General features: G+C 42.6%; 3 protein-coding genes across 6 annotated transcripts in view; 2 read left to right on the top strand and 1 right to left on the bottom strand.

The window, feature by feature from the left end:
- The window catches only part of LOC1269334 (diacylglycerol kinase eta), a 49,669-nt gene extending 44,127 nt beyond the window's left edge, over nucleotides 1-5,542 (top strand). For all 4 annotated transcript variants that reach the window (XM_061648638.1, XM_061648639.1, XM_061648640.1 and 1 more), the window contains 3 exons: nucleotides 76-636; nucleotides 719-1,152; nucleotides 1,234-5,542. In XM_061648638.1, the coding sequence (XP_061504622.1) occupies nucleotides 76-636; nucleotides 719-1,152; nucleotides 1,234-1,767 (1,529 nt within the window). In that variant the 3' untranslated portion in view covers nucleotides 1,768-5,542. The remainder of the gene's footprint in view (nucleotides 1-75; nucleotides 637-718; nucleotides 1,153-1,233) is intronic.
- A 3,311-nt stretch (nucleotides 5,543-8,853) lies between these two features.
- On the bottom strand, nucleotides 8,854-10,195 carry LOC1269333 (pyridoxine/pyridoxamine 5'-phosphate oxidase). Its single transcript, XM_307957.6, has 3 exons — nucleotides 10,057-10,195; nucleotides 9,824-9,980; nucleotides 8,854-9,706 (listed from the first exon to the last, which is right to left on the bottom strand). The coding sequence occupies exons 1-3, from the start codon at nucleotides 10,100-10,102 to the stop codon at nucleotides 9,184-9,186; spliced, it is 726 nt and encodes a 241-aa protein (XP_307957.5). The 5' UTR covers nucleotides 10,103-10,195; the 3' UTR covers nucleotides 8,854-9,183.
- Nucleotides 10,196-13,256: 3,061 nt separating this feature from the next.
- LOC1269332 (arrestin domain-containing protein 3) lies at nucleotides 13,257-16,542 on the top strand. Its single transcript, XM_307956.6, has 4 exons — nucleotides 13,257-13,951; nucleotides 14,054-14,233; nucleotides 14,971-15,156; nucleotides 16,048-16,542. The coding sequence occupies exons 1-4, from the start codon at nucleotides 13,496-13,498 to the stop codon at nucleotides 16,222-16,224; spliced, it is 999 nt and encodes a 332-aa protein (XP_307956.4). The 5' UTR covers nucleotides 13,257-13,495; the 3' UTR covers nucleotides 16,225-16,542.
- Nucleotides 16,543-16,763: the final 221 nt, after the last annotated feature.

Genomic DNA, 16,763 nt, shown 5'->3' on the forward strand with positions numbered 1-16,763 from the left:
CGGAGAGGGACGATAGTCGTTGACGTTGTTAAGGTACGCACGTTATACAATTCCACCCCTTTTTTCCCATTGCAGACGTAAGCACCGGTACGGGCTTCATCTCGAAGTGCTTGCTGGCGAACGCGGACACGCTGTGTGCCGCGGTCAGCCCGCTGATGGATCCGGACGAAACGCTGCTGGAGGGGTACTACGAGAAGGCGGTCATGAACAACTACTTCGGCATCGGTATCGATGCGAAGATTTCGCTCGACTTCCACAACAAGCGCGAGGAGCACCCGGAGAAGTGCCGGTCGCGGGCCAAGAACTACATGTGGTACGGCGTGCTCGGCTCGAAGCAGTGGCTGCAGAAGACGTACAAAAACCTCGAGCAGAAGGTGCAGCTCGAGTGCGATGGGCAGCGGATCCCGCTGCCGTCGCTGCAGGGCATCGTGGTGCTGAATATACCGAGCTTCATGGGCGGTACGAACTTCTGGGGCAGCAAGAAGGAGGACGACTGCTTCCTGGCGCAGAGCTTCGACGACCGCATCCTGGAGGTGGTGGCCGTGTTCGGCTCGGTGCAGATGGCCGCCTCGCGGCTTATCAACCTGCAGCACCACCGGATAGCCCAGTGCCAGAGCGTGCAGATCAACATCCTTGGTAGGTGGAGACTTCGCTGGTGAAGCTTGTGCTGAGTTTGGTAACAACACTCCTGTTTTTCTTTTCCTTCCTATCTGTGCAGGCGAAGAGTGCGTGCCGATACAGGTGGACGGTGAGGCGTGGCTGCAGCCGCCCGGCATGATACGCATCATACACAAGAACCGGGTGCAGATGCTGTGCCGCAACCGCAGCCTGGAGGTGTCGCTGAAGAGCTGGCAGGAGAAGCAGCGCCAGCACAGCATCAGCATCGCCCGGGAGCAACCGTCGACCGCGTCCGAGCATCACGTCGCGCCGTCCGAGGACATGTTCTCCGAGCGCGAGACGTACCTGCTGCTGAACTTTATCGAGTGCGTCAGCACGCTCGTGAAGTGGGTGAAGTTTCTGATCATCTCGCACCCATCGCTGCAGCCGAACCTGTACGTGGTGGCGTCGAAGACGGCGGACGCACTGGAGTCGATCCACCCGGGGGGCAAAATCATCGAGGGACCAAACCTTCGCCGACAGCTGACCCAGTTGGTAAGGTTAAGGAAAGCAAGCAGCTACCTCCAATGGTTTGTACCAGACGGTCTTTCTTTTCGTGCCTTCTTCCCCGCGCAGGTTCGTTGCGCCCGGCAGCTGTACGAGGACACGTGCGAGCTGTTGCGCGAGCGCAGCCACAGCCTGATACTGCGCGAAGATCTGGAAACCAAGCTGAGCGTGTCGCTCGCCAACATGGAGATGGAGCTGGGCAAGTGCTCGCTGCAGCAGTCGTCCGATACGGGCGAAACGAAGGTGTATCTGAACGTGCTAGCCCCGAACGAGGAGATCGATCATCGCAAGAAGCAGAAACCGTTCTGGTTGCGGTTCCGCAGCGGGCACAGCTCGCACCACAGCCCCGCCCTGAGCGGTGCCGGCCCGAAAGCGGCCGGCACTACGTCGCGCGAAACCGTCAGCAACTGGGGGGTGGGTGAGGTCGTCACCTGGCTGGAGGCGATGCAGCTGGCCGAGTACGTGGACAGCTTCATCAAGAACGACATACGCGGCAAGGAGCTGCTAACGCTGGCGCGCCGCGATCTGAAGGACCTGGGCGTGACCAAGGTGGGCCATGTGAAGCGCATTTTGCAGGCGATCAAAGATCTTGGAGCAGGATAGATGTCACCAGTGGACGATAGGTTGGGCTTTCTCTCAATCGCCGCTGATGGCTTAACCCCATGCAGTGAGCCAAGCTAAGGAACATCGCGCTACATCAACGAAACAAATCGAAACCTTAATTTATGACCATTCGTAAGCAACCACAACTAGTGGGACACAAACGAAAAGGAGCAGAAGAAGGTATATCTAAAAAAAAAAACTTGAAGACATAACTAAAACTTCGATAAAAGTAACTGAAAGACTTTGTTATCTGTCGTGTTTAGTAGCAAGTGCATCGTAATCTATCGTAAGCATCGTTAAACGTAAGAGTTTAGCTTGTAAGGCCAAACGAGAAAGAGAAAAGAAGACCTGCTGCATCGACTGATGAGTGCAGGCAGTGTTAGTATCCTAAATCTTCCTGCGTCCGCATTTATCATTAGCAATGGCAGCATGGTAGTGCTGTTTTCCTCCCAATTTTCCATTTCCAATCCTTTACAAAACTTGTTGCTGTAAAGGTAAAAGAAATCACGAAAAAAAGCCCAGAAATGAGGCGTGTTTTGTGTTAAATGGAAGCCTATCAATATATCAGCATATTATATACATCTGTAAGGAATAAGCAAACAAACGATCTCGTTATACCCACACTAACAGTTATACACATCGTATAGACTTATATGTATGTAGATACATATAGATATAACTAGGTTAAGTGTAAACTATTGGGGCTGTTGATTGTGTGTGATTTAGTTTCCTCCCTTTAATCGTTGCTTGAACCTACCGTCGACGATGTCCATGCCATTTTACGCCTATGGCGTCTTCGTCGTTCCCTTTCCCACCTTATACAGTAAGGATCACTATTCCAACCACACATATACACACACATACAGATTGTATGCACAAATTAAACAAAAGCAAAAACGCCACCACTTGGCGTACCTGCGGTCTTTGCCATTTTTTGTGTTCCTGTTTAGTACTGTTGGATGTTTACTAATATTGTGTGGTATTGATTAAATGTGCAGCGTGTCGACAGTGTAATGCACCTGTGCTAGCTATGTTAGGTGTGTTAACAAGTTAAGCTATCGATAGAAGGAAATGGGTGACCGAACATTGGGCCTGAGATAAAGGGCCAACGTAACAGCGCGGTGCATCTAGTGCGTCTAGTAGTCAGCAGTTAGTCTATGTGGGTATCCGCCGGACAGGGGCAATGTTATAGCTCATCGAATATTTAAGCCAGATATAAAAAAGAACAGAAAACCAAATACAGATCAAAGCAACCAATTATACACTTTACATGGTTAAATATACTAACTATCGTTTAAGGATATACTAAATCTTATACAAACTAATAGAATATACATATATACAATCCGCCGGATCGAGTAAGCTTCAGCCCCCTGAAAAGGCACGACGCACGAAAGATCCCAGGCAAGAGGACAACTAACAATGTTCCATGCTAAGCCGTACCCGTAATGACTCTTCAAGATTGGCAGGAAAATGACCGATATTAATTAATTCCCGCTCGGGAGACAAAACAAACAATCTGAACAATCTGACCAATCGAAACCGCTGATTAGGGGACAAAGATGCGGAAGGAAGTAAACTGCAACCTTATGCAATTAGAAAGCAAACAAAGAAACAAAGAAAAACCAAAAATACTGCGTAATGAAACAAATCATGAAATTAAATTCTAACGATCCGCGTGCTAACGACAGTAGTAGTAGCATTCCTCAATCAATTTATCACTGTATTCCGAAAGCAGAAGACCAGATTTTAATAGAATGGGTAAGGTGGACGAGTGGTGAGTGTGCACCTTCTAGTGCAGACACCGGTAGTAGTGTAGGATCGATTGCAGTTCAAACCTTGCAAATGGGATCGAGAGGTAAAGTGTACTGTTGTTAATATCATATATCTAGTAAGAAAAGACATGTGTAACAGAGAATGTTCAGAGAAAAGCGCAATATGCGAGGAAGATGTAAGAAAAGAATAAGAAAAAGAAGCAAAATAGAGGCTAAAACATGAAAACGAAGAACAGAGCACAATTGCAGATTGAAAGCAAAAATAACGAACCTTATTCGCAATAACGAATAACGAAGGATATATTAGATATAAATATTATTGCTAAAAAGAAAAACTATAAATCTCAATTGAAACTAAAATACGCTTTCCGCAATTGGAATGTTTTCCATTCGAAAAAGACAATCGTAGTATGTGTAGTTGATCGTTTGAAATTATAGGCATGATAAGAATAAGAATAAGAAAACCACACACACACATACACAGTATCACACAGTAAAATTTACGAAGAAATTAAATCCCAACATAATGTAGTGTTAGCAAGTTTAGCAGAGTAATGCAAACTGTACTGTAATTGTTACCTTTTTCCGATCATTTTTGCAAAGCAAACCTGCCTAGTTTTCGTACAATTGTTCATATTTCCCCCAGTTTTGGAAAAAAACAACGTATGCTGCCGTGAGGCATCAAAAAGAAACGAAGTGGACAAAATCGATGCCTTTGGTTTTTACTACAAATTTCTGATAACGAGAGGATTGTGTCATTGATTCCTCCAGGCGAGGTGTGCTAGACTATTTGCCATTTCGGTTGCTATGCAAAACCCTAAACTCGTATGAAGTTACTGATAAGTGTCATTAGTCGTTAAAGATATCCAACAGAAAGGAAACACGGGACGATGGTGGTTGGGCGGTAGAGAGAGTTGTGAAGTGAACGAGAAAGAGAATGCTACAGTGCTAATGGAGAGAGAGAGAGAGAGAGAGAGAGAGAGAGAGAGAGAGAGAGAGAGAGAGAGAGAGAGAGATTTAGAAAGGGAATGGTTACACCTATAATGCCTATGAATTAAGGTATATGTTTCAATTATGTGAAAAAATTACGAAAATCTACGATTAAAGGTAACAATTTAAACAATTGATCTTATAAAAAAAGAAACAAATAAGTAATAACCATTAAAGAATACTTTAAACAAAACAAAACCCTCAAATATCCTTGATACTGATATTGGCAAATTTGTTAGGCAAAAATGGAACAGATAGATGTTGATCATTTACTGTTTCGCATTAAGTGTGTTAGAGTATTGTATCTCCCTCTGGTAGTGTGATATCCGGTAGCGCAAGGCATACAAGTTAATCAGTTAATACATTGTGAAGTCTACACAAATCATGCATAAGAAAAAAAAAGAAATAAGGAACGAGAAACAATGCATTCAACTTTCAATCACTATTTTGAATTTGTTTTGCAAAACAAAGCAAAGGAAATCGAACAGTAAGACAAAGAGAATGTTTCATTCTTTCTTTAATTATTGGCGCAAGAAGTGGTGTAATGCAGTAGCGGAGTGTTCGCTACCCTGTATTCTAAGCAAGAACAATCATTCGAGTGGGGTGCGTGATCAGTTTTCGGAATAGCGTTGATTTAGCGTGGTACCTTTTGTACATTACTTTTCTGGTTTTGTTTTAGTTTGTAACATTTCACAAAGTTCATTGCAATAGAAACAAGCGATAAAGGAAACGTGCAGATCTTTGCTCTACAACACTCTACATATCAGTGTGATCTAGCATGATCGTACTGCTGTTTGTAGCAAACACAAGAGGCCATAACGATTACCATTACTAGCATAGCAATACACACGCTACACGGCGCTGACGGTCACCGCCGTATGAGCCCGTAGTAGTGGACGAAAAAAAAACTATTATGAGCAATATTATGGATCAGTTTCAACGCAATCGGTAGTGTCATCTGTATCATTAAATTTATGTTCCCATTCCTTCCCCTTTATAATATTACGAAATTTAGCGTAACTAATTGGAGGAAAAGCAAAATTTAAGGTTTGTTGCATTATCACAACAATCTGTAGAGTAAAGCTGGAACGGAACAAAGCTGAGGAACGATTTCGATGCAATAATGTATGACATTTTTGGCTAATGGGCGACTAAATAACGCATCGGTATATAATTAGCAGTACATGCACAACCAAAATTGTAACCCTCTGCCCTGGTGGCATTAATTGTATCATTGTAGCTGTAATTGTAAACTGTATGCAATCTGGTGGCAAGTCTGCACATTCCGAAAACGGTTAGAGCGGAAGCACCACCGTACACACTGCTGTGAAGCAATGAAACACAGGACCGCCCCTGCTATCCGCGATCACGCCTTGATCACCATGGTCTGTTTGATGCTATTGTTCATAGGTTTGGTTTAGTTTGAAGGCGTCGCCCACAATGTGTATGACATGTGGTGGACAATGTATTGGATAGAGAATGTAGGCGATGGTGTGGTTTGATCAATGTTTTATGGTTAGCTAATCAATTGTTAGATTTTAGCCGATATGGGTGAAGTGACTGTTTGCTGGGGTTTCAGAGAAGGACGGGGACACAGTGTCAGCACAATGAACGGCAGATAAGCAAGCGTAGAGCCTAACCTTCTTGATTTTGCTTAAAATGGTGAAACAAATCGTACTTTTCCAATGACGGATGCTTCTATTCATAGCAGAATAAGCATATGATCAGCAGCATAATCTGCAGGCAATAGGTAATCGTCTTAAACTTATGCTTCTATATACTATTTCCAAAAAAACTAAGGACCAATTGCTCGCTCTCTCTCTCTCTCTCTCTCTCTCTCTCTCTCTCTCGCTCTTTATCTCGTCGCGTCTTAATAACGAGATACCTGTAAACGTACCAGACCAATAGTGCTCGATTGCCGCTGATTTGTTTCACCATTTCGCCTGTAAAGACCAATGAGCAGAAGAGCAAGAGAACCAAATACCAAAAAGTGACAAACCAAAACGTTAAACATTATAATCAAACCCAAGCACAATCAAAGTTTTATATCGATTCTGAACCCTCTGCCCCCACCCCATACTCATTCCTGACCACATAAAACGCATCAACCATACTAACAGTGGAAGGCTGTGTGAGGGGCGTAGAGAGTTGGAATGAGGCAGAAAGATGGAATGAATTAATGTAATTAATGTGTCGTTTCTCATCGTTGTTGTCGTCATTATGTTTCGGTCTAATTGTAAAACGCAACCAACAACGCAGTCGAGTACTACGGGTAATTAACCAACCAAAAGGTGTACACATTACCACACATACACACACAACCATAGAAACACTCTCATGAGAATTAGTGCAATCAAGCTACTACTATAAAACAGGACACGGGACATGGTTAAACGAATAACTGAAAACATTTTTGTAAAAAGAGATTGGACAGCATACAGTGGGACGCGGTTTATCCGAGCTCCTCGGGACTTGACCTCGCTCGGATACTTGAATAACATGGATGATAAACCCAGGTGTGTTGTTTATACGCGAATTCGTATAAGTTTTAAAAGTTCCATCATGTTTTGCAAAAATGTATTAAGTGTAAGAGTAAGCAAACAATTTGAATATGTTCATTACTTTTATTGGTTTTCGTTATACTATTAATTGTAATAGCGGTTTATTCAAACCTTCCGCTCGGCACATTATGTCACCTTTTTGTTGAGCTGTCATTTCTGAGACACACGGATATTAGGACAACTGGATAAATGGCGTCCCACTGTAATCTAAAAATGTCTTTGCCTTTGTTTTTTTAAGAAAACGTATTTCAACTCCCTTTTTAAAAGTTTGCACATCAAATTACTATGGTGTACACAGTTTGACAGTACGTTAACACCACATGGTTAGTTGCATGTTCTTAGAATTGTATCCGCAAGGTGTGGTATGTTTGACGCAGACTTTGTAAAATTGGGCTTTTCTTATCAATAAGTTCTATAAGCTTCTGTGCAATAATCATTTTGTGTGCAAATAATGATGGTTTATTAGAAAAATTGTTGAATTATAATACTTTATTTGCTTTTTGCTTTTGCGTACTGTAGCGCGATAACAAGTTTGGCGTTTTATTCGCTTAATCTTGCGTATTTTTTGCGTAATGTTAAACACATGGCTAATAGTCCCTGTTTTTGAATTTATAGAGGCCTCCTTGAGTCGTGCCTTTTACACGATAGAGTTAAAGGTTATTTAATAATTGTTTAGAAATCACAAATTCAGTTAAGATTAGCCACGTCCATTTAGTAAAATTTGAATTGGTTTATGTTTTATGTTTATTTGATCTAAACACATAGCAAAAATCAAGAAGATCGCAAACAAACTAAAATAAACTTCGTTAATTTTTTCCCTTTTTCCTATATTGAGACGAGCAGCATACTGTTTAGAGGTAGCGAGTAGGAGTAGGTTTACACAACGGTGTGTGCGTGTGTGACATGTGTTAGCGCACATATATTAGTATCCGTATGTAAAATGTAATGTAATACGAGCAGCTGCTGCTGTTAAATACGACAAACACAAATCCTTACAATGCACACATTTCGTACAATTAACCGCCCTGCACTCTGATGGATTAATAATAGCATAAAACGGATCTTGTTTTGCTACGTTCTTTAAAGTAACTTGCGCTGATGCAACGTTCCATACATGCAGCGATGCTTCCTTACTTGCATTTTGTACCAATCTTTACCGCTAACTGCACACATAACAAAAGCGAACAAAACAAAAATGAAAGTTTTCTTCACGAATGTACATCTGTGATATTTTGCATTCTTTAAATCTTTATACCCACCTTTTTCGAGCAAAAACAAAATTGCCAGATTGGAAGCAACAATCTTCAAACACTTACACACATCTCTCCCACATTCTAAAGTGGTTCGTTTTGGGAATTATTTGAAAGAAAACAACGTGTCATACGACACACGAAAAACGAATAATACAAAAGTAACGTAAGCGACTTTTTTACTCATTCATACAAGTTTACTGAGGGGTGCAGTGCGCCTTCTCCCTTTAAAAAAAAAAGATAGTTTAATTTTCTACCCAATTGGTAAAATGAAAATGCTTGCCAAATCGGCATAAATAGTACCACAGCCACTGCAGAATGAGAGGTAGTTAGCATTAGTGCGAGGGTGAATTCCCGCACCGGAACCCACAAACCCTTCAAACAACATCTCGTCTCTGTTGTAAACGGTTTTACCGCTCCTACTTATTCGAATGGGATATTACTTGTTCCCGAGATTTAACACTGTTACAACCTTAACACAGAGCAGAGGACAGACAGACAACAGAAGCGTTCCGAGCGAGGTTTTGCAGCAAACCCACAGGTTTTATTGTAATTTAAATAAGCGATGTCAAACACAGACTTGTTTTCCCTACCCACTGGTCGAACAGGAATCCTTACAAGCAAACTAACAAACAGAGAAAACCCGGTTTAACATTGTTCCGGAAACCAAAATGCGTGTGTAGTTCAGTGAGGTTGTTGATTTTTCCTGCTTACAAAATATCCGAAAACAAAAATGCAGGACACCACTAAGTGGTCCAGGTATTTCTTATCGATCGTTGGAAGACTTTTGCGTTTCTCTAGACTGCCGTCGCTAGACTGCGGTCAACCAGTTCCGGCTGTCTATGGTGCCAGCCGTTCGTACACCCACCCTTCCTCACCTTGGTGCAGCAGCGTTCCATCGACTGCTTCGCCCTCCTTAAGCGCCTTACGGAACCGGATGCGATCGTGCAGACGGTTTGTCTGTCCCTGCCAAAATTCGATCGCTTTCGGGCGTACCATATAGCCGCCCCAGTTCGGCAGGGGCACTTCCGTGTCCGGTCCGAGCTCCTCTTTGATGGCCTTTTCCTTTTTGTCCAAAAACTCCCGGCTCGGTATCGGTTGGCTCTGCGGGCTCGCCAGGGCACCGATTTGGCTGGCGCGCGGCCGCTGATGGAAATAGGTTTCCGACGCTTCGCGCGATATACGCTCGGCCGTACCCTCGATGCGAACGGACCGTCTCAATGGTAGCCAGTAGAAGGCAAGGGCCACGTTGGGATTTTCGGCCAGCTCGTCCGCCTTGCGGCTTTCGTAGTTGGTAAAGAATGTAAAGCCTTCCTCGGTAACATCTTTCAGCAGCACAAACCGTGCCGACGGTACAGCATCCCTGCGTTTGCGGCGAAGAAGAGTGGCGAGAATAACGTTATCAGTCTATCGCATCGTAACCACAGACCCAACCCACGAGTGAGATAAGCGAATGTACGATTTTCAATTGTTCTCTTACTTTGTTGCTGTTGCCAAGCACATAGCGTTCGGTTCGATGATTTCTGGAGTTTCGACGGCATCTTGCATCCACTTGCGAAATAGGCTTATCGGTTCTTTTCGCTCGATGCTTGATTCTAGAAAGATCTCTTTCTCCGACTTGTACTTGATTCTGAGCGCTAGAATGGAATAGAGCATCAATTAGAAAACAAGCATTGGTTTTTTATTCAAAGCACAAAATCTGCTGCTACTTACACGCAAGATCTACGAACGACATCCTTCTCAGCAGCGTTAATCTCATAGAGAAACAGAATAACAACTAACAGCTCGGGGGAAGTTCGGATTTGTTTTGGAACGAAAGTTTTCGCACCGAATGACGTTTATTGAGTTTGACGTTCCGTCGCGCGTCATCGATTGACGTAAGAAGCCCAAGCATCGACAAGGGTTTAAAAAAGTCGTTAATACTAGGTGTACAACTAAGTTTCTGCGTCTTTTTCAGCATCTGAAATGTTCTGCAACTCTCTCTTGCTTCGAATTATTTTTAATAAAATTGATAATATTTGAGTATTTTTAGACCATGCTTTTTTCAGTTATGAAGCATAAAATTCTGCTGAGATTTTTTTTTATTTAGACATTTAACAGAAAATAAATAAACAAATAAATAAATACTAAATGATAATAGTAAATGAATAAAATGTTAGTACGAAAATAAATTATTAATAAATAAATACTACATATAATCAATGTTGTTAAGTATTTTCTTAGTATCTAAGTGGAGATATATTGTGCGGCACTTTGTTTACAAATTCACCCCTCGCCTCTTCCTAAACCGGTTACCAATGGATAAACTGAGTAGACATAGTTGATGAAAAAAAAGTAAAAAAACGGAATCGGATTTTCAAAAAAGACAACTGTTCAGTTTACATTATTATTTACTTTTAAGTTTACGCTTTCGTTTCGATGTTAATACGCAACCAGTTTTGCTCGCTTTGGCAGCTTTCATCTGCTCTCTGTACTGTAGTAAGGTTTCGCATTGAAGTTTTCAATCGCTAGAACTACAACGGCAATACTATTGTTTACATATTAAATTTCTATATGAACTACTCTGTGCACAAGTAAATGAGAATTGACTACAGGCGTCCCCCGAGTTACGACCCCCTCGAGTTACGACGATTCGCAGATACGACGATTTCGATTTTGACAGTTGAAAGATGTCATTGAGACGAAATTGATATATTTTTTTGAATTTCTGTGCAGATAACCGTTACAAACATATTTCCTCAGATTCCACAACACCCCGATCTTGAATATCTATGTCGTGTAAACGGCTTTTGGAGGGAAATTAATACATTATCGTACATTATTTTTAATAAAATATACGATTTCATAGATTCCGACTCTTCAATTTCGGTTATAAACTTTATATTCACAGATATTCGACATACGACTATTTCAACTTACGCCTTGCTTTAGGACATTTTTTCGGTCCCAAATACAGTCGTATCTCGGGGGACACCTGTATTGATCGATGGTGTTGATACTCATGTATCTGACCAATCGACAATTTTTATTAATTTTTGCTCGGAAAGTTACAAGCTAAGCGAAACACATAGTAAAAAAATGACAGCTATTTATTGATGAGTACTAGAAGCGCCATCTATTGAGCAAACCATATACCGAAATAGGCACGAACTCTCGACGTACTCGCGAATTTGAAAGTTCAAACGACTTGTTTCCTAACAATAAATGTTAAAATATGTTACATAAAATTGTTTACTAGTATTTAAAACATTTTCATTAATCAAATCAATTTATAATTACCTTTTTTTTATAAAGTTTTTGATTTTTAATTTGAACGTGTAACCGACAAAGTTCGTGTTGCGTTCACACATGCAGCGGGCGCGAGCACGACGAACTGCTTGATTTTTATTTATAAATTTGGAAATGAGCTAAGTTCGCCGGACGCACATGCAACGATCTGTACAGGCGGTCCCCGAGATACACGGTTAATGGGGACCGAAAACGGCCGCAAAATACCGCGTATCTCGAATTTCCGCGTAAGTCGAATCTCGTGATTTCCAGCTAAAATTTCACTAATTTTCGTGTAATTTTGCAAGTAGGGGGCGGTTTTAGTCACTTTATGAGTTATTTGATATGATTCTGACTGTATATAACAGTTTTAAACTTTTTGAAATAGTTTTTAACGTTCGATCGAAATGGAAATTATTTGGCAATATACAATTGATGTGTCAAATCAGTACAATTTGCTCAAAGAACTGTCAAATTTTGAAAACCGCGTATCTCCGAATCCGCGTATAAGAGGTACCGTGTATCTCGGGGACCGCCTGTAAATGAAGCTTATTGTCGTTTTTAAATTCTTAATCTCCAAAACAATAATTTATGTAATCAATGTCTATTAGACAAATACGGAATGTTCACATATACGACAGTACATCAATTTAGGGTTAAAAAATCGGAACTTTTTCGATTAAAACGCCTAGCTGCAGAATTTGCTGCAAATGTTTGCCATCACAACAAGTGATTCAATATATCTGCAGCGACTAAGATGTTGGCGCCAATTTTTTAAAATAAAATTTTGTGAAAATTTTAACTTTTACGTATACGACGGGACATCTAATTTTTAAATGCGGAACGTCTGGTCAACCTACGGATGGAGGATTTCTATCGGTGGGGAAGATGTTCCAAAAAGGAAATGAATCACATTTTTGTCCGTTAACTAAACTATCCAGCTGCCCCTAAAACGTTAAACATTGATAAAATTGTTGAAATTCTTCAAAATGTTTAAATATGTATCTATACAGTGCTGTTTACAAAAAAAAACCCTTGACTATACGATATCATAATGCAAAGCTGTCTGAGCCATCAAAAGTATGTAGATTCTCGTACAAAGCTCCAATCAGCATAATAAACGATTGCAATTCATTCATTGAAATGTACGCTATTGGTGAAGCCTAATTCAAATTTTTAAATGAATTCAAGAACATGTTCTTTAGAGCAGATCGGTAAGAGACGAAACATAAAAAATGAATCAACCTTCACGGGTGCGTTAATTTTAATCGCACCTTCAATCCAAACTCACTCAATTGAGCAGTGGATATTGGACATTGTAAAATCCGTACGCAACAGCAATTGGAAAGCAGTGGAAGTGGAATCGTTACGAAAGGGGAATAAAATCCATTTGGCATGATTAGCAACCGCCAGTAGCTTTTTAATTACTACACCTTATTAACCCAGGATCCCAACGGTCGGTCGGTCGGTCGGTCGGTCTGTCGGTGGTGGCGGTAGGAATGAATTAAACTCTTCACTCTTCTATTGCTATTTTCTCATTTAGATTATTCCAGCCGACGGCACCCGGTCGCGGCTCGCACAGGTAGGCAGCATCAGCTGTGCCGTGAACGCCCACCGCCGCTGCCGTTCAGAATTCTCATCACAGCCGAGCAGCACCATGACGCGCGTTTCATTTCAGTTCGGATTCAGATTCGTTCAAGAAACAGCGTGCGTTTAAAAAGTTCCGCCGTCTGTTTCTGCTGGTTCGGAGATTCGGAACAGACGTGTTACGCTAGGTTGTTATTGTTGGTGTTTTTATTGGGTGGAGTAGTGGGAGCACGATCCATCGTCGCCGTATCCCGCCGAGCCGTATCCCGCCGAAACATCCAACATCCCGACGACGAAGATGTCGAAAAAGTTGACCAAATTCCAAATCATCCTCGACCGTGGCGCCCTGCTGTACCTTCCCGGCCAGGTACTGTCCGGGCGAGTGCTGCTCGAAACGCAGGCCGACACCGCCGTCCTCGGGCTACACTTTCACGTGCTGGGTGAGTGTACCGTGCACGTGCCGAAGGGGCGGCGTGACAAGTCGTACGATAAGGAAAACTACATCGACTTCCGCATGAAGCTGCTGGACGATTTCGACAACAAGCCAATCCTGCTGTCGCCCGGCATCCACTGCTTCCCGTTCAAGCTGGGGCTGCCCGTCTCGCTCCCGTCCACCTTTCTCGGCCGGCACGGTTGGGTGCAGTACTATTGCAAGACCAGCCTGCAGGAAACGTCCGGCATCACGCACAAAAACCAGCAGGTGTTCATCGTGCTGAATCCCATCGATTTAAACCTGGAGGTGCCGATCATGAGCGTAAGTTGTGTGTGTGTGTGTGTTCGTGTGTTGGTCATGGTTGGTACACGTAAACGGAAAGTCGCTAATTCCCGCTTGCTGCTGTTGTGTTTCGCCTGCTAGAGCCCGCTTGAGGCGAACGTCGATCATCGCGTAGGCGTCGGTTACATTGGCGGCACGGTGCGCTGCAACGTGGGCCTGGACAAGCGGGCGTACGTGCCGGGCGAGAGCATTCTGCTTACCGGCGAGGTTCACAACCGTACGAATGTGACCGTGAAGCTGCTCAAGTATGCACTCATCGAGGTAAGGTTGTTCGTCCCACGCGCTCCAAGCGTTGGTTAGTAGGTTTGCTTGGGTGCCATGCATACGGGTTTGAGTTGTCACGTTATATGGTCAAAACGGGTATCAAAGTTTGGACATTTCTGGTTAATGGACGCGTGGCTGGAGAATCATTTTTAAACATCCACAATTATTGCATTGTGCTGTGTTAGGGCTTTTGGCGGTTGTTGCAAACCGTTTTACAGAATGGTGGTCAGATTTAGAAGCAGTTTTGTTTCAGAATTAATTTTGTCTCACTTAGCTTAATAACTTACCGACTTACTGACTGTGCCGTAAGTGCCAAAGCAGTTATACAGGGGTTTTCAGCGTTTCTGATAATTTTAGCACACTTTCTGGCCACTCTGTGACGTTGTGTGACGATCTGTTAAAGCACAAACAAAGCATACAAGCTTCACTTAATGTCACACAGAGTCCAGAAAGTATGCCTACTTTATAAGATTATGATCAAAAACCGCTGTAATGGATGGATTTACTGTTGATCACGAATGGCCAAGGCTTAAAATTGTTAGTCTGGACTGTTCGTGCAAGACTCGTACAAATCTGATCCAAGTAACCCTCAAGCCCGTCATGGCAGGAATAGCGAAGGTCACGTTTGTACGGGACGGATGGAATAGTACTGCCGTTGTAATGTTTCTTTCTCTTCTGTTCTCATTTAATCCTGCTCCTCTTCATTTGCCTCGGAATACCGAAAACCCTACCAGACGGTAAAATACTTTGTGCATGGTAAGCTGGTGCACCAGGAGCGCCGTGAGCTGGATGCGGTTGTGCGTGATAAAATAAAGTCCGGTGGACGCGACGTGCTGCAGAATGGGCATCTGACGGTGCCGCCACTGCCGCCCACCAATCTGCTCGGTTGCCACCTGATCAAGGTGCAGTACAGCGTGTGTGTAAGTATACTACGCCACAGACGGTCAGAATCGATTTGGCTATGTTTACTTACCTGCCATTAACAAAGTGGTGCTCAAGAGCCCAACATGTGGCCCGCGATGATTTGGCTAAGAATGAAATAGGGTATCGTTATGGCTATTTAAATTAAAATTTGTTTCTTTTACTTTTTTAATATGAAATTAACAATATCAATAACAGAAAGCTGTGGAAATTGTATAATATTCAGTTAGTATTTTCTTAACGAAAGGAGATTTAAAAGTTATCAAAGTTAAATGGACAAATTGTATTATAACTTGGACTATTGTGGACTTCCCTAGGCACCCGTGGCAACAGCTGTACTACAATATTGTGGAATAGATGGGAAGAATAGACCTGCAACTGCTGCGTGGTAAACGCTGCTTCTGTCACATTTTTTATTCCAAAAAACAACGCAATAACAATATAAAATCGTTTATACCTTGTGCATACGATGTGCTTTTTGAGATTGGAATGGAATGGAACTTACATCAAAAAACGATGTTCTTTTACCACTGATGCTTGGAACAGTTGTCTATCATTTGGTTGCAGTAAAGGCATTTGGTTGCATGTAACTTCAATTATTGCTCTAAATTTTCCATACTCTAATTCACCTATTGTCATCCTAAGTTACCCCAAAAACCTCCCCATATTCCCATCAGCCTCTAGTAACTATTACCATGCATTTATGTTAGCATTACTGTTCCATATAATTAAACTAGAAAGTCCAGAAAACTTGTTGCTTTTATCAATTTACGTAAGTTGCTTTCTAAACTATGTTGTTAGTTAAATAATAGATTGCTGTTGATGCTTTATTTAACGACCACCACCAGCGTCCGAACAACTCATACGATCCATTGTGTTCATCCTCTCAGGTGCTGGTTGAGCCGAATTTGATGGAGCGCCAGGAAGCTATCCGGATACCGATCACGCTCGGCACCTACCCGTTCCGGCGTGACGATGAAAATCTGCAGGAGTGGGTGGACAACTACGTGCAGTATCCGGCAGCGTTGCCCGTCTCGCGCGGCACTCCGTTCGAAGTGTTGCACTAGGGCAGTCGCACAAACCGACCTGGGATGTGAGGAATCTGTCACTGTCAAGATTAGTAACCGTTTAGCTCCCTCCCCGTATGGATGTACGTAGATTGTAAGCTCGTACAGTCGGTGGGTACGTTAGCAGATTTAGCGTTTAATTAAACGGCAAAGAAGAGTTGGTGGAGGCAAACACTCAACCTAGCCCACACGTACATCGTTCGAGAGCGCACGGAAGTGCTCCGAGATTTTAAAATAAAATGTCATACGAATTTCTATCAAGTTGAAATAAAGTCCTTAATAAAAAAAAAAAATAAAGTATAATCCACCGGACAGCAATGCAATGACCGGTTGTGGCAATGACCGGATTTGCCGCTCATCGCAAAGGGGATGCAGAGATTTTAATAATCTTCAAGATTGTTTCACCCGCCACCCCTCACAGAAACTGCACAGCATAGCGTCGTTTCGATTTACCGACCAGAGCGATGAGAATCTTATTAGAGTACGACACAAACACATTTTTGCAGCACTCAGACCCCGGCAGCTCTTGCCTTTCCACC

The sequence above is a fragment of the Anopheles gambiae genome, chromosome 2 (genome assembly GCF_943734735.2).
Source record: "Anopheles gambiae chromosome 2, idAnoGambNW_F1_1, whole genome shotgun sequence".
NCBI lineage: Eukaryota > Metazoa > Arthropoda > Insecta > Diptera > Culicidae > Anopheles > Anopheles gambiae.